The 18,072-nt window shown below is 44.2% G+C and overlaps 1 protein-coding gene across 1 annotated transcript; it reads right to left on the reverse strand.

Annotated features, from left to right (window-relative positions):
* Window positions 1-2,050: 2,050 nt before the first annotated feature.
* podxl2 (podocalyxin-like 2) lies at window positions 2,051-17,552 on the reverse strand. Its single transcript, XM_030421545.1, has 13 exons — window positions 17,225-17,552; window positions 9,465-9,793; window positions 9,037-9,370; window positions 8,307-8,416; window positions 5,380-5,587; window positions 5,081-5,251; window positions 4,633-4,880; window positions 4,457-4,531; window positions 3,671-3,827; window positions 2,876-2,937; window positions 2,600-2,779; window positions 2,343-2,507; window positions 2,051-2,225 (listed from the first exon to the last, which is right to left on the reverse strand). The coding sequence occupies exons 1-13, from the start codon at window positions 17,274-17,276 to the stop codon at window positions 2,166-2,168; spliced, it is 2,151 nt and encodes a 716-aa protein (XP_030277405.1). The 5' UTR covers window positions 17,277-17,552; the 3' UTR covers window positions 2,051-2,165.
* Window positions 17,553-18,072: the final 520 nt, after the last annotated feature.

The following is an 18,072-nucleotide window of genomic DNA, read 5'->3' on the forward strand; positions in this document are numbered from 1 at the left end:
CATTCCAACACGATTGAAAAAAAACAAAAAAGCATATTAGGCTAACAGGACGTTAAGTTTAGCAATCACATGACTGGTTGTACAGTAAACATCCTCAGCAGTTACAACCATTCCAAAATAGAGATATTTCAGTCACTGTATGTAAATACATTTAACATGATGCAGCATTTCAATGATGATAGTCACTGTTTCCAAGAGGAATCGATAAAGTGCCAAAACCTTACTTTCAAAGTTGCAACAGGCTAAACTTCCTGTTCAGTGATACAGAGGAGGAGCTAAGAGGAGTCGCTGTTGTCTCTGGCGTCAGACATCGGGGTGAAACTACTGACCATCTATGCAGGTGATGAGTACGAGACGAGACTGCAGACGTACCTGTGGACACTCAGTCGTTTCCCATCGAGCAGCATGTGAGAAACTACGGAACATCACATCTCTCGTTTCTTTTTTTCCAAACTCATAAAACCGTAGTTACGGGACAATCAAACGTGCCGTCACAATCTGGAGTAGTGGTTTTGTCATCGCTTTGGTATTTGTCTGTGCTTTTTTAGAAATGCATTCACGTGCTCTTGTATGTATTCTTTTTAATTTTAGGTATATGCCATCAATCTGCCGAGGAATTCAGATGATTCTTAGAAACTGTGGTGTGATTGCTGGATGTTGAGAAGCTGAAACTAAACTGTAAATCTGCGGCAGAATTTCACCACCACAAAATTGTACTTAACCACAATATTTTGATAAATCTACTGTCAAAATAAACTTGGTTATTTCATGTAGTTTTAACCTGGGGAATTGTTTGCTATTATTGTAGTTTCATGCAGCAATTTTGTTAAATAATTTGGTTTAGAGACTAAATGTCTTACATTTAAATGTGTAAAAACAACCAGACCTATGTTAAATACTTGTAGAGTTGTGTACCAACATTATCCAAAATGTTTCCAACAATGTTCACATCCAGAGATAATTTCAGGGTAATGATGCGTTTGATTTGTTTGCCTGTCGATGGGTCGTAGCCCTTGGCTCCCTCTGGTTGCTCGAATTTCCACATTGAATGGAGCAACTCCCATAATCCTCGGCAATTTATATCATCAACAAACTAATAGTGCGTTCATGTGGTGTCGGAATAATTGGAAAAACATGTTTCCGACTGGGAAAATTAATGTGACCACCCCCTCAAGTCAGAGCAACTCGGAAAATCTGAGAACATTTTGGTGCACGATTTGCCGTCATATGATGCCGGAACGTTGCAGACGAAAGTAAACATTGGGTTGATGAAAACACGGAATTATGTGAAATATATTTCATTTCCTTGTCACTCAAATACTTGAAACAGCTGTTAATGTGTCGTTTAAACGTTCTGAGTGATAAAAATGTAAAACATCGTCCGTGTTGCTCCTACAAACTGACAGAACATGAACACACCAACATCGGAAGACCGACTTCAGAGCTTGTGAAGTGGGACCATCCGAGGAGCACTTGAATGCATCATTAGCCTTTTGTTATTTGTTTTGTTTGCGACCCAGAAGTGGCAGAAATCTCACACTGTGTGTTTGATGTGAAGAAAAAATGGCAGCTGTTCCAAATGTTGCAGCCGTCAATGCTTCAAGCTTTAAAAGCTCCTTTACATTCAAACATTATTCGGCTTTTTGATATGATTTTTTTTTGCTGGTTTCATGTTTTAATTGCGCTGAAAGCTAAAAAGCATAAGGCACACTAAACAGAGGAGTTTTTATGTAATGGTGACATGAAACATCAAGTAGAGTTGCGGCTCTATGAAGTCCACTTTTTAACTGTGTAAAAGGTGGACACCTTAAGAGTTTGGCGACTTTATTGTCTTTCCATTAATCTAAATTTGAAGCATTTTGAACCTTGGCATTTACCCCAGTGTCTGATGTCCGCGATGATGTCAGTGACTCCTCCTGCTTCTCCTCCTAGACTTCATCCTAGCTTAACTCCGACTGGACAACACATCTATTACTCAGCCTTTTTCTTTTCCTCCTCCTCCTTTCTTCGCCTCTCCTCTCTCCTCAAAATGTTTTCTTTTTTCTTCGTTTCCTCGTTTCCTCTACTGTCTTTTCCTCTTCTTCCTCTTCTTCACTCTCCACTTCATCATCCGTCTATCAGTGACGCCCTTCCTTCATAACCTGTCTCTTTCTCCTCTTGGTCCATCAGAGATGTGTGTCCTGCTCCTCTTCTTCCTCCTCAGTCGCTGCTTGATTGACAAACACCTGAAAGAGAGAAAGGATGAGAGGCTTCATGCTGGCAGAGTAAAGTTAGTTTGTTTACCTCTGACTATATCAAGTTTGTCCAAACCACCACCACGGCTGCTCGGACTATCCAATCACCTGCCAGCGATTGCCGTCCTCCCCGCCCCCGTCTCCTCCTCCCCCTGCAAGCCCATTGGTACTCGGCTTCTTCTCCTGCATCTCTGGATGGCTGTCGTTGGCCACATCCAGCATGGGGTTGTCGTGGCAACCGTTCTCCACAAAGTGAAGTTCCTCGGCACGAAACTACGAGGCAGAAAAAGGTGCTGCAGTGTCACAGGTGCGCCTGATTTATGCACCGATATGTGAGTGTGTGTGTGTGTGTGTGTTTTACCTACCGTAGTCTTCGTGGCAGGCAGGCGTCTCTGCCAGCAGATGTAAATGAATCCAGATGTGATGATGACCATGCAGATGGAGCCGATGATCACCAGAACCACAAACAGCTTGCCGTAGTCGCTGCGTGTCTGACTGGGTCGAGACTGGCAGCTACTGGCTGCGCTGTAGTTCTCGATGCCGGCCTGATGAAGCAAACACACACAATCACAATCACAAGAATAAAATCGAATAATGTATATAATAATTACACCATTAAAGAAGTTTATTAGACGTTTTACCTCAGTCAAACTCTTCCTGATCTCTCCCAGCATGCCCAGCAGATCCTTGGTACCGATCACTCCTGAGACACAACGACACACGTGGAACAACGTTAATTCGAAAAGAAGAAACTCTCTCTCTCTCTCTTCAGTCTGCAAGTACTGAAGCAAGCCTCTTTTCGTTTTGTTTGATATACAATTGCTACTTGAATGCGATATATCAGATTGCTTAAGGTTTTATTTATATCACACTCTGGCGGCTGCTGCACGTGACGTCAAATGATCTATTTTAGTCAATTGATCTCAAGCAATAGCCTCAGGAAACTGCTGCTTCAATGACAACTATCATGTGTTTCAGGGTGCAGTCAAGGTTAAGATCAGAATAAAGGCTGTTGAATCTAGAGGGAAGATTTATTCCCCTCACTTTTTAAATCCTTTTTGTCCCCCGTTGACTTTTTCAGTTTGGGGTTGATTTTCTTACTAAAGTCTGTCTGAACATTGTTTTCTTCCTGTGCTGCCACCACAGATCGAAGTCAAACTTTACAAGAGCGACCATCGAAATTTATATTAACTTTTGAGACCATCTGCTTGATTTTGAACGTCAAAAGCTTCTTCTGAGTCGGCAACCTTCGATTTAGCTAAAAAGACTAAAAAGAGTAGCTGGTGAACGTCCTCTCAGGGATCAATAAAGATTTATCATCACCTGTAATATTACATCATCATTTACTTGTTGATAATATCTTGTATCATCAAACTATTCATCTGTGTGTGTGTGTGTGTGTGTGTGTGTGTGTGTGTGTGTGCGAGTGTGTGTACCATGCTCAGACGCCACGTTCATCAGCAGTTGGTGCTGTTGGTGTGTCGGCTTGCTGAGGTAAAGTACCCATGATCCCTCGGGGCTGTTCATTCTCCGAGCAAACACTCGCTCCATGATCTTCAGCAGCAGTATCCCCTGGTCCACACGAAACTCCTCCTGTCACACACACACACATTTTTCTGCGAGTTAAAACTTGATTAAGCTGTAACAGAGTTTTTTCCCCTACAGACACGTCTGCTACTGAAGCCAGAGCACGCTTTTTGCTCATGAATACACAAATGAGTTTGCAGATAAACAGCCGTCACGATGTCTTGTTGTTGTGAAGAAACAGACTGTAAGGTCGCTGTGGTGGCGGGGAGGGCTGGCGATGCTACAATGGCAGCAGACGGTGCGATCAAGGTCTGTCCTCGGTCACCACCACCATGTACACAAAAACAGACGGCCTTCAGCAGTAATGTCTGTCTGAAAAACTCAACACTTCTTCTTTTATTCTGGATCCGACAGCGTGGGAGAAACGTCTGGCTGCTCCTGCTGTCGTCAAAGACAAAATATCATCTGCATTCAAAACCAAAATGTGTCAGAGTTCACTTTAAGGTCTGACATGACCGCGCTGTGACAATAAAGGCATTTAAATTGTTTAAAATGAGAGAGCCTTGGAGCTTTGTGTTTCCCCATCACAAGAGTCCAGGAGGCGCTCCTACCCAGACGGTTTGAAACAAACTGGGTCCCACAAAGCCTCGTCAAACCACATCTAAAGGCAGAAGTTTGACAATTCGTGTACTTACACAATTCAAGTTTTGCGTCATGTTGAGGATGACGTAGCCTCGTCCAGTCAGCTCGCTCCAGTCGACACACACCACCTGAAAGATTCACAGTGAGTTCTTGTTCCTGAGCAGTAATATGAATATTTAAATCCTTGGATTCAGACTCATCCTGTGTGAGTGAATTTATGTAAACGTACCTGGTGCTCCTCCATGTCATCGAAATCCCGGCCGGGCACAAAGACCTCAGTGACTCCACCTCCCCTGACCTTTGACCTGTGGGCCGGCAGGGGCGTGGTCCAATCCCAGGAGGAGTCGGTGAAGCCGGCGGTGGTGGCGGGTTCTGTGGTGAGCGGGCTGATGGGTCCGATTCCCGTCTCCTCTTTATCCATCTTTCCCCATCTCTCCTCCTCCTCCGCCTCGTCGCTTCTGTCGCTCAGTCGAACTCCTTAAACAAAAACAAAACAAATCAGCTTAGAATGAATTTATTATTAATACTTGAATGTTCTGCAACCAAAAAAAAGTTTGATCCATTCATTACACTTGTGTTTTTTCACCTTTCAAAGGCTATAAAAAGACACCGGCCTCCAAACTCTTTAAATACAGAGACAAACTCTCATGACAGTCACATTTAAAGAGTCGTCTCACCTTTGAACTTGTGTTCTCCCTGTTCCTCCTCTTCCTCCACGCTGGGCTGCAGAGGCTCTCTGCTGGGAGCCATGCCGACCTCTGGAACAGTGGGATTCTGGGAAAACACGCCTTTGTGTGCCAGACCAGTCTCTTCCTCTTCCCTCTCTGCCTCTTCGTCCTCTGTCTCATCTGCAGCGACACACACCAGATGTTAAAACTAAAGCCGTCCATCTGACATTTTTTGATATTTAAGCCTCCAGAACCGTGACCATAAAACATCAGGTAGGAGCAGAGAACCAGATCAAACTAGCTCGTACCTTTTGTATACGTTCCCAGCAGGCCGAAGTCTGTTCCTGTGTCCGTCTCGGGGGTGACAGTTCCGGCAGCGTCTCCTCCAGCAGCGGGAGGAGCAGCAGTGGGTGCAGTGCTGGTTGTAATGACGGAGTGGTGGAGGCCTCCATAGCCGCTGGAGTGACTATCTTCCTCCCCCTCTGCCTCCCACAGCTCTCGCTCTAAGGGGCCCACCTGTGCATTAAGACCATAAATCAGATGAGAGAGGCTCTGAATTGATTAAAAAATAAAGTGTACATTAATCCGAACCTTCATTTACCACCGTGCCCTCCTCAGAGCTTTGTGATCCGGACCTTCTGATTGGTGGAGTTTGTCGGGGAAGTTTCTCTGCTGACTCGTTTGCCCAACAAGACGCCACTAATCACATAAAGCAGTTAAAGGCTAATTAAACTTTCCAGCGGAGGGTTTAGCAGGTGAAGCCCCTGGATTACATCTCATCTACTGCGATCCAATTAAAGCCCGACCGCAGCATGAGGATTTCTCTTTTTCTTTTTCTTTTTTTTCACGCTGCAAACCTCGACACAGCGGGGGTCCAAACAAAACCACGAAAAAACGCTCTGTGAGACAGTCTCTCATCACTTGTTTGTATGCCGAAAAAAGAGACGAAGCATATTTACATTCTACCTGAGAAACACTTTGAACAATGCGTGTTTGCGAGCAGGATCCCTGGTGTGAGTCTGCAGAGCTGATGTAAACTTGGCACACTTTTAAAAAAGGGCTTTTGTTATCACGCTATTAAAACGAAGGTTCAGGAACGAGATCTCGCTAATTCAATCACTCGTGTTTACCTAAAGCCATTTCTCTCCTTTGCTTTGGTTCCAACGAGCGCTTCGGTTTTGTCCAAGCATCACCGACATGCGAGTTAGGGTTACTAATCTTCTTCCTCTTCGATTGTTGGAACCACAGAGGGAAGACGAGTCGGAAAGTTCGCCAAGATTTGCCTCCACCCTGGGTCTCGACCTCAGGGTTCCTCAGGCCGTCTCCTGGAAGTCGACATCCTTTACTTCCAAATAAAACTACTTTAAAGGGATATTCCGGTGTAAATTTAATCCATGGTCTAACACACCGTGAAACTATGTTAGACTCCCTCTCGAGAGATCAAGTTAGCACACCGCTAATTTACGGAGTTTTATCAACCTCAGAAACGACCGCACAACAACAATACACTGCAGTAAATGGATCCAAATATAAACCGCCACCAAAAAGCCACAAATAATGCTCAGAACAGCAGCAAACTTCAGCAACAGTACAAATAGGGTCTCAGCACATAGTCCGGGGCATCTAACCTCTGCTAGCTTAGCTGGATTTCTACTGAAAGCTGACTAAATTTACCACTCTTCTGCAGCAGCTTCCTGTTGACGGGAAGTCCCGACGAGTCGATTACCGAGTGCAGTAGAGTTCCGCGGCTCATGGATGAAAATGTATGATTATGACTCCATGGAAAAGCAATCAAAGTTCATATGTGTCTTACCTGCCAGTTTATAACAGTTATTATCGAGAGCGGACAGGGAAAAGAACAGAATTGAACATTTCTAACCGCACTCGGTAATCGTCGCGTCGGGACTTCCCCGACCCGGAAGCTGATGGAGGAGAGTTGAAATCTGTTTTTAGCTTCCCAATAGAAATCCAGCTAAGCTAGCGGAGGTTAGATGCCCCGGACTATATGCTGAGACCCTATTTGTACTGTTGCTGAAGTTTGGTGCTGTTCTGAGCATTATTTGTGGCTTTTTGGTGGCGGTTTATATTTGGATCCATTTACTACAGTGTATTGTTGTCGTGCGGTCGTTTCTGAGGTTGATAAAACTCCGTAAATTAGCCTACTAACTTGATCTCTCAAGAGGGAGTCTAACACAGTTTCATGGTGTGTTAGACCATGGATTAAACTTACACCGGAATATCCCTTTAAGAGGTGTAAATTACAGTGACGGCGGTGGCAAAGAATTACTTGTTCTCAGGTTCACTGCGAGGGACGTGCAGCACCCAACAATCAGCCATTTCGTTATTCATCTTCAAAAAAGACGGCAGCTGCGACACTTTCTTTTGGTGCCAAGAATCCGATTCTGAATCGAGGATCGCTTCTGACTCGGAACAGACGCCCAAGAATCGAGATCAAATCACGAAACCGAGAGTCACAATAGCTGAAGGTTTAATTGGCTGTGATGTCTAAACAAACACTCAAACAGTCTGTTCCTTTATTCTCTCAAGTCTCAATCTGAAGGCTGCCTAGCAAACGTTTTGAGTTTGGTGTCAAGATGATGATGATTTGTGATTGTTCAGTTTCATTCAAAAGCAATTTTGTTCTCCGTTTTTCATTGTAGCACAAGAAAGAAATCTTGAGCCTTTTGTAGTTTATCTGCAGGGTGACGGGAGGATGGCGACCAGTCACATACACGTGAGTGACTGCATAAAAAGCTGTTTTTTCCACAACAATGACACAAATCCTGCCGTCTTTGTCACCTTCATGCACCTGGACCATTTCTGTCTGATTTGGGTGTATTTGTTGGAGTGACTCTTGTGGAAAGTTACAGAAATGGTTCTGCTTCGTCACAACAGTGCACACGTCTGTAGGAAGCAGTCGGATGATCCCGAAAGCTTTTTGTTTCAAGCAGGTCTCTGGTGGGATCGGTTCAACATCGACTTCACTTTGCTACAGATGAAATCAAAACAGCGGTGCGGGCTGTCAATGCTGAGAGTTTTATATTCTGAGATTTTTAATGGTGGCTTCTATCTGTCAAAATGTAGAACAATGACTGAGGCTTTGTCGGGTGAAGTCTGCAAGCTGTGTGTGAAGCTTCGATCTTTCCCACTCAAAATGCTCAAATATCCAGCCCTATCAAACGAAACACAATGGCATTCACAGTAATATATCTAGGCAGCCTTTATCCCTCCTCACCTCCAGGACCGGGGCTGCACGATGCTCCTGTAGCCCAGAATCATGCAGCTCATCTGGGGAGGAGATGCTGGGCTGCTGTGAGCTGGAGGGGTGGAAGGACGGGCTGTAGCCTGCGTGACACAAACAGACATGTCAGAAACAGACCTCCTGTCAGCCATTGTTCCCTCCGCCGCTGTCATGAGGTTGTGACAGGAGACTCACAGGAGATAATGTATGTTTGTGTTAATATACAAAGGTTTTTTTTAAAGGTTTTGGTTCTGTCACCATCCTACGAAAAACATAACTGCCTCCAAAAAAGCCACACACAACATTGTTTTTAATGATTCTTCACAGGTATTCCAGCAGTCTCACAGATGTCTGTCTGCTCTGAATCAATGTTTGCCTGGAGTGAAATTAACATTTAAACCCAACATCTCCAGACTGAGCCGGCCAAATCCAGCAGATGTCGTGTTTGACCGGCAAATAATAAGAGGAGCACAGTGGAGCAGCACAGCCTGTAGAAAACGCTGGATTTAATGTGGATTCTCTGGTTTTGGCCTCGGGCAAATATTGTATCACTGCAGGCAGACAGCAGGCAGCTCAGCAAAAATGTCTCTGAACATGCAACCTCCTGCTGAGGAACGGCAGGTTTTCCCAAAAGTTTGCATGTGTGACCAAATCCTGGAGTGACGTACGGATTGGTGAGATCATCAAAATGGCTGCCTGAGGGTGGAGAATCACTTCTACTCACCAATCAGAGCGTCCAGATCCGGGGTTGTGTGGTTGGCCTCTGAGACGTCCAGGACATGAGCATCCTCTTCCTCTCCTCTGGCGTCTCCCCCTCTCCTCTCATGGTCCTCTCCCATTTCTCTCTCCCACTCGTCCTCCCCGCCTCTTCTCTCTCGGTCCTCTCCTCCCTCCTCTCCTCTGTCTCTGTCCTCCATGTCCGTCCCATAGAAGCCCGAGGCCTCCAGGGAGGCATCGCCAGCTCCCGGCCCGCCAACGAGCTCCTTCTCTGGGTCAGTGGAGTCCGGTGGCTCCCTGAAGCTCTCTGAGTCCTGGGGAACCACCAGATGGACCATACGCTGAAAGTAGAAAAGATTTTTTTGGTTAGACGGTCTGACTGATAAACAAGCTACAAAATACACCACAATGGCATCACCTTTGGCTCCTCCTCACCTCCATCTCGTCTTCCACATCCACACTTTCGTCCACAGCGGGCCGGGTCCTGGCCGGGGAAGGTGGGTTTAACTGGGAGGAGTTAGCGGAGTCCATCTTGCTCTGGGAGCGGGTTGTTTCATGTATCTCTGGCCGACCCATGTCGTGAACCAAGTTAGGCTGGGCTCGCACCAACTCCTGGACTGAGTGGCGTTTGGTCCTGACTAACTCCTGGATGAAGTGTGGCTGGTCCGGGCCTTCATCCTGGAACAGACGGGCCACCGGAGGGCTGAGGGGAATGACGCGCTGGGACGAACCCAGTCTGAAGGCGTCGCAGCTCGACAGGAGCGCTACGGGGAGGAGAGACAAAACACTTTGAAGATGATGATGATGATGATGCGGCTGCGTGTGTGCCAATTCTTTAGTCTCAAATTAAGTTTTAATGAGCTCTCTGAGGAAATTGGACTGTCAGCGGAGGTTTGCGGATTCAACAGGGTGCAGAAAATAAACGCAAACACATCAAACACTTCTACGATAGGAAACATAAAGAACGAACGAGAATAAATGAGCAACAAGCACTTTTATCTTGTCTCTAAATTTCTCTTCATCAGTCAATTCATACCTTCATTTGTTCACTGGTTCATTAACTCATTCAAGAGTTCACTGATGTTATAAATGGCTCTTGTTGTTTATTAATTAGCTCATTCACCCTCATCCATCTATACATCCATCACTAATCCCCGTCGACTGGCTGAGAGGTGGAGCCCCCACTCCAGTCTCCCCTCGTGTATCCCATAGTGCTCTCTGTCTGGGACCACAGATGGCCGTCTGACCTCACCGGCTGACTGAGCAGATTATGATATCAACATGTCGACATGTCTCAAACACGTCTGCGGGAGCGTTAAGCTCTCCGTCTCTACAAAGCCCGACAGTCTTAAAGACGACACATCTCCACCAGCTCCTTCCTGCTGACTGAACGCTTTTTCATAAAGCAGAGTGTGAAGCAGCCGAGCTGAGGAGCTTTTCCTTTCTTGACAGTTTGAACTTTTAAGTCAAAAATCTCCTGAAAAGTTTCATGAGGATTAATCAGCGAGCCAAGAGACGGTGGAGCCATGCTAGCAGCTCCACAGCGCTTTGATTCATGCCAGCAAAGCCAAAGACTGACAATGCTTGATGATTCGAACCGGGAAGTGGGAATTTCCAAGTCGACAGCTTGAACCGGATCGTCCCCCTGAAGTTTCTGACTCCAACATCAAAATCCAAGATGGCTGCTGCACATCAACAGCTGTAGAATACACCTGATTATTAACTTTGTCCAACCAATAGACAAGACTCAGACTTTGAGGTGAAGCAAATTAAGGCGGTCCATCGTACAAAGCGACGGCACTGAAGGGTCGGAGATATCTTGTAGGGAAATTTTCTGAGACTCTTCAGGCCACAGAGGGATTCATATGTTACGTTGCTATGTTATTAAGTTGTTTCGTTGCTACAGTGACATCTTGATGTGTCTCATAAATTGACAAAGGACACAGCTGCACTGTGTAAAGAGATTTGCACTGTGGGACGGCGGTGAGGTGGCGTCGTGTTGGTAGTCGTGAGCGTCAAGATCATTTATTCATACTTAAGGTGCAAAAAAAGCTTCAGTAGTTTCCTAGAAGAGCTGTAGCTTTTAGTCAATGTTACTCAAACAGTTGTAAATTGAATGAATACACATTAATGCACTGATGTGGCTCACTGATACGTTCATCAGCTCCAGACTTTATGGAAGGCAACGTCGGTCTGCCCGTCTGCCTCTTTAAATGTCTCAGCAACTGTCTGATGGATTGCGACGACATGTTGAACAGATATTCGTGGTCAGAAGAGGAAGAATCTCACTGACTTCAGTGATCCGCTGACATCTCCTGTGCAGCCAAAGTTAGCCCAACATAACACTCTGAATCGCCTAATAATTGTATTTCAAAATCTGAGCCAGTTGACTGGGGGGCACACTGCACAGGAGGTCAATAAATGAAGGGAACCTGGGATCTTAATACCATTTTCCAACTTACCAATAGATGACAGATCATTTTATTTTGTTTTGTTGCCTTCTGGCCTTCTCCTGATAAACCTGTTATTCTTTTTAATCATCTGATTTTATCTAATCTTGTGTGTGTGCAAATAAAATACATAAATAACTAAACATATGTCTCCTTTTTCTATGGCCGACCATTAAGTCTCTGTTTTTGCCCGTCAAAATTAGACGTTGACCACTCTTGCTCCAAATTAATGCTTTGTTTTACACCGAAAAACCTGGAAAACTGATGAAACACCCATCAGCCTCAGCTGATCTTTGTGTTCACTGCCAGGCTACAGTACACAGATGATAGTAAATTGTATCTATTCACTGTTAGTTTGTGTATTTTCATCAGATTTGTGGACAATAATAACAACAAACACAGAATATCAGCTGTTGTATCTTTGACGGTACGACACCAACATGAAGTGAAACACTAACATCTCCTGAGATGATCAGGGCAGAGTTGTAGTTCACATCAGAAAGTGCTTAGTATAAAAACCAGTGGCCTGAAAAAATGTCCTGCCTGCTCCACTGCTCTCTGTGGAGAGAGGAGGAGGAGGAGGAGGAGGAGGGGATGGAGGGATGAAGAGGAGGACAGGAGAAGAGATCCATCACTCGGAGGAGAAGTGCTGTGGTTGTTTTAATCTCTCTCTCTGCTTCCCAAAGTCAGCGCTGTCCTCACACAACTCGTTATCAAAGTGCGTGTCCAAGGACCAGAAACGGCAGGATGACGACGACAGTTCAGCTGAGTCGAGAATCAGAACTCGTGTATCATTTATGTGAGAATTATGCTGTAAAACACGTAAACATCTGGCTCCTACTCACCGACTGATCCCATCAATCTTTGGATATTGGTTGAAGGACGGAGACGTCAACGTTTGGACTTGTGGCGTCCATTAAAGGCAGAAGATGGTGTAAAATGTGCTTTGTTTGTGCTGACGTAGCTTTCACCTCACTCTCACTTCATAAAGCTTCCTGATGCTGCATTATTGTGCCAAATGCCCGAGAGATGTATTTCATAAGAGCGGCACAGTGCAGCTAATGCAGCGGTGGCACGAATCAATACTTGTGTATCGACAACGGGCAGAATGTGTCCATAATATGAAAGAACTCCCTCCTGGTGATTCATCAGCTGACTGTGATGCGGCTCTACGGGACATTTTAGCGTCTTTAAGCGACTTATTTTGGATGTTTTGGTTCATTCTTGCTGAACGTCGCTGCAGTAAACAGCAGACAGAGACCAGCTGGTAAACAGCGGAGCATTGATCAGCTAAAGAAACAGATATTTTCTTTCTTTTCCAATTTTTTTTTTCACTGTTTCATGTTAAATTCCCTCCAGCGGGCCAGAAACCTCAGTATTTTGGGGAAAGAACCAACGACCCACCAATAAACCGCACCAGCCAGCTAACTCACCAATTAATCTAATCACCTTTGTGCTGCTAACAGCTAGAAACTGACTGATTGATGGGTGGATCGTGGTATTATTGATCCAATTAGTTGGTTCGAGCCTACATGAGCACATGAAGGAGATACGATTGGATGTAAACTACAAAGAAATGCATTTGTTTCAGGTATTTATTGTGACACAGGTGTATCAAACGAAGCTAACAGAGCAGCTAACGACTAAACACACGGACGGAGAGTTTCTGCTCAGAGCAACACGAAGCGCTAAACAGTTATTGACGAGTCCTAGATCGCGGAAATCTGTGTGAACGGGTTTTCAATTAAATGCCTGAAATGAGGTATTTACACGTTATAAAATCAACATTAAATGTCCCACTTTGAAAGATATTTTGAATCTTAAACACGGGACCCTTAGCCGCCATGCAGCAGAGTATTTCTACACTGTAGTTTTGCTTCTTCTTCTTCTTCTTTTATTTTGAGTTCTTCTTCCATCGCTGACTCTTGATGTTGTGTTCAAAAACCATTAAACACACATAAAAGCCCGCCTCACTTCAGACTGCACTCCTCAGTCCCACATCTACACAGCGACCCTGGACCATTTTTTCGTCTACAAAGGCAACTTTACAGCGTAATTACTTGGGAAAAAAATGGTCCAGAGTCCGTCCAGCTGGAGGGACTGAACAGCTGAGTTGGCCTTATCAGCTTAACACAGATAAGCTCCACGCTGAGCTCAACCAGGCGGAGGATGAACAGGTGCCAGAGGGGAGATACCCTCCAGAGTTCATCAAACCAGGCCGAACCCCAGATTACAGGCGCAGACTAAAAAAAAAAAATCTGCTCTTGACTTGAATCGATTGTGGAAAGCAGACAAACAAGAGAGAACCGTTCGTCTATACCCAGTAAACTGCACACAGCCGGGCTCGTGTTAACTCGGCTCGACTGCGATGATTTACATCAACGATTCCTTTGAGATGAGACAGGAAAAACATTATCGACTGAGCTCCTCTGGACAGAACACTCACTCACGTCTGTGTTAGGAAAAAAAAACAGATTGAATTTCAGGGTTAAGTGTCAATAAATCACTTTATTTGGATGGTTAAATGTCCGGAATTGTGTTTATCTTGACATCTACAACGTCTAAAAGAGGATGAGGGTGTGAGTCTTTAACCCACAACACCACCGAGGCTAACGGATATTTAAAGCTAACGTCACTCCCTCACATGCAGCCTACTTTTTGGTTTAAAAGCAAACTATTTTGATGAGTCATCCCACAAAATGCATGAACATAAATCATTCAAAAGTGATGTGGGGTGGCTTGAGTTTGTTAGCTTGCAGATCAAAGAAGCTAGAAGAGTGATAAGCATGATTTTAAGGCTAATATAGCATGCTAATAGCCAAGAAATGGTAATTCTAGTATTCAGTGGGAAGGTGCTAGCATGTTAAGAAGCTAACCAGCCAAAGTAGTCACTTTATTTTTATGGTTAAATGTCCAGAATTGTTTTTATCTAAACAACTACAATGTCTTAAAGAGGATGAGGGTGTGAGTTTGTCTTTCTGTTAGCCACAACACCACCGAGGCTAACAGATATTTTAGCCTAAAAAATGTTGCCTACTTTGAGATTAAGGAAATCACTGAAACAACAAAGTACATTTTAGGTTAAAAGGCTTTTTTTTCTGTATCATGATCTTTATTTTTGTTCCTTGTGAAACATTTAAATATTTTGATGACTCACCCTGCACAATTAGCCTGTAGCCTCACTAGCCGAGCATTATCGGGAACAGACAGGTGTTTAAAAATCAGTTTTTACATAGCATGCTAATAGCCTGGTGATGCTAACTGTAGCTTTCAATGGGGCAATCGCTAGCATGTTTACAAGCTAACCTGCTAAACACATGATGTAATTATTGGAAAAAAAGAGACGAGTGGAATAAAGCAGTTTAGTATTTTCTGAAAAAACTAAAAACTAAACATTATGCAGTGTTAGCGAGCATGTTAAAGCTCTGATGTTAGCATGACACCACGGTGTGCATTATCTGCAAAGAACAGTTCCTTCCTTTGTCATTCATAAAAAAAATGTTGTGCTTTGTGGTGTAAATAAGAAAAAAGACTATTTTGGAGTACGATGGAACCAAAAAGAACAAAACTAAACGGTTGCAGCATTCGTTCTCTGCTGTATTATGAGCACATACGCCTGTTTTGTGGTTTTGTGTCTGTGGCTTATTAAAAATAGCCTCTGAGTGGCTGTAAATTTCCACCAACACTGCAGAAAGCTTCAGTGTCGTCGTCCCTGTTGTTTTTCCGGCGTCTGCAGCTCAGGAGGTCGAGCAGGGTCGTCCAGTGATTGGAAGGTGGCTGGTTCGAATCACTGGCTGCGTGCTGAAGTGTCCTTGAGCAAGATACTGAAACCCCCAACTTGCAATCAGTGTATGAATATGTGTGTGTGTTGTCAGCAGTCCTTTTAATTGTGTGTGCAGTCCAGTATGTTGAGGAGGGGTGTCGCCTCTCTCGGTGCGTTAACACCCCTCAGAAACAGCTTATGTTCGGCTGGGATCCTCCCCTCCAAATCCCCCCTCACCCCCTCTGACGACCCACCATCCTCCTCCTCATCCATCCTCTTTCTCCTCACAAAGCCTCCATTTGGAAGACGTCTCCTAAATGTTTATCAAAAGGCACATCCGAGACTGAGAGCGGCTGAGTTTAGACTTCATAAACCAGACTGTGGAAGCGAAGCAGCTTCACAGAACTGATCCTCCATAATTCACCAGGAGGAGCTTCAGAGAGACAAAACGACCACAGAACAGACCGGAGCTTCACATGAGCTGCTGATCTATAATCATCATTAGTGCCGAGACGATGAATCCATTAGTCAATCGACAGAAAATGGATCAGCGAGGGGAACGTGAACGCAGCCGATGAGTTCACGGACCTCAAACGTGACGGTGGCTTTTTTAGATGGATGGTTGGATAAAAGAAGCCATCTGAAAACATCTGCGTGCTATTTTTAATGTTTTCTTGAGGAACTGAGAGAATAAATCAGTAGATTAGTCAATAAAAATGTGAAAAGAACAAACTGCAGCCCCAATTTTAGACACTTGATTGTGATTTAAGATTTTTTATCATGAGAAATCTCAGATCCCAGCGTCTCAAACGTGATGTGTCGATGCTTTTCTTCGTCACACGTGATGGCAAACTGATTAGATTTGACTTTCTGACTGATGGTCGATCTAAACACTTCCCTTTGTGCTGTTTTTGCAATTTTCTGGCGAGACTGCAGCCCTAATTCTGATAAATGATCAATAATTTAAGCAATTTATAAAGAAAAAAAACGCTGTTTCTAGCTTCTCTAATTAAATATTTACCTGATTCTTTTTTTGTTTTTTTCTAAATATCATTTTGAACTGAGTATCTTTGGGATTTGGACAAAAAATGGTATTCAAAGACATAATTTTCATGATTTTTTAAACATTATACAGTCAAAACATCTACAGGTGGAGCGTTCTGCCTGTAATCCAAACACAAAGTATTGATCAGAGTGTTCGTCTTTTCAATACAGCTGATTTTAGAGCAAAACAATCAAATTAAACTCAAATTAAATGAAGAGATTGAGTTTTTCTGTGTGGAGAGGTCTTTGAGGCAGGTGGATCAATATGTCTGGGGCTAAAAATCGACAGACAATCAAACCGATCGATGACACAAACACAATGAATATCATGTAAAACTGAACGTGTGTGTGGGTTCGCTGGCAGGTGAGTCACATGATCAATAAATGTATCATGACGATGCAAAAACTGACTGATCACTCCACTCATGTCTGTGTGACGATGAGGATCACTACTCTGCATGCATGTCTCGTGTGTGTGTGTGTGTGTGTGTGTGTCAGACACTGCAGTGTGTGTGTGTCTGCTGATTGAAGTGCATTGCGCGCCTCCCACACACACACACACACACACACACACACACTGCCTTGCCTGTGACTCTGTGGATCCACTTTGCAGAATTTTTTTTTTTTTTAACCTGAGCGGTCCATTAATACGGAACCGCGCTCAGGTTCAGCTGATTCATACAAACCAGAACAGAACCAGAACATGATGAGTGCAGCTGTGAACCTTCACACTGATCTGATCTTCATGTGTGATGTTTGTTCAAAGTCTCAGAAGATTCACGAGCTGCAGAAACATTTTAACAGGCTCGTGTTGTTGTGAAATGTGTGTATGTGTGTGTGTGTGTGTGTCCTGTTCATAAAATACACACTGCAGCTGTTTGTGTCCGCGGCTGGAAGGTTTATCAATAAATAGATGTGATATATAGAAAAAGACTCACCGATCAGTGTGATGTGGAGCGGGCCCGGCATGTCTGCTGCAGTGCTCAGCATCTCCTCCCTCCTCCTCCACTCCTCTCCTCCTCCTCTTCTCCTCCTCTGAATGGACAGATCGCACAGATTCGGCTGCAGATGCGCTCTGGTTTGAATGGAGGCCGTCAGGAGGACACCGTGCTCATGGCGGGGCTGAGCGCTCTGTGTGCGGGCTTCACTGACCGACTGCCTGCGGTGTTCCTACAGACAGACAGGCAGGCAGGCAGACAGGCAGGCAGGCGGTGTGTGCGGACTGAGCTGCGGTCAGACAGGATCTGCTCTGCTGCACCACCGACGCTGGAAATAACCGCCCGGCAGCTGCGTGTTGTTCCCGCTGGTGGCCGCTAGATGTCGCCAGCGCTCCGGAACACTGCTGCTGCGTTCATGCGTCCTTCGGAAATTGTACTCACCCACAAGAAACTCCATTAAAACATACGTAAATCCACAAGAATATAGTCAAAGTTGACAATGTTGACAATACTGTCAAAGTTCAGGAAATATGAATACCATATGAATTTTTGTGGAAAAAAAATCTGAATTTTTGTGGAAAAAAAATCTGAATTTTTAGAGGAAAAAAAATCTTAAATCTTAGAGAAACAAACCTCTGAATTTTTGGGAAAAAAAAATCTGAATCTTTAGACATGGAAAGCAAAGTGTCCAGAATGAGGAACTAGATTTTTTAAGAAATAAAATTATTATTATTATTTTTTTTCCCTCTGGATGTTTTTCCTTTTAGAAAAAAAAAATACCGGATTGTTTGGAAATTTAATTAACAATTCATTTTTCCTAAAAAAAAAAAAAAAAATCTGAATTGTTA

Source organism: Sparus aurata, chromosome 6 (assembly GCF_900880675.1).
Source record: "Sparus aurata chromosome 6, fSpaAur1.1, whole genome shotgun sequence".
Taxonomy (NCBI): Eukaryota; Metazoa; Chordata; class Actinopteri; order Spariformes; family Sparidae; genus Sparus; species Sparus aurata.

Bases quoted from the DNA above. Each gene is read 5' to 3' on its own strand.
- podxl2 (XM_030421545.1), bottom strand. From the start codon at position 17,276: ATGCTGAGCACTGCAGCAGACATGCCGGGCCCGCTCCACATCACACTG. The intron at 4,881-5,080 runs GTGAGACGACTC...TTTTTGTTTAAG, and splicing joins GGGAGAACACAAGTTCAAAG to GAGTTCGACTGAGCGACAGA. The intron at 4,532-4,632 runs GTACGTTTACAT...TGAATCTTTCAG, and splicing joins ATGACATGGAGGAGCACCAG to GTGGTGTGTGTCGACTGGAG.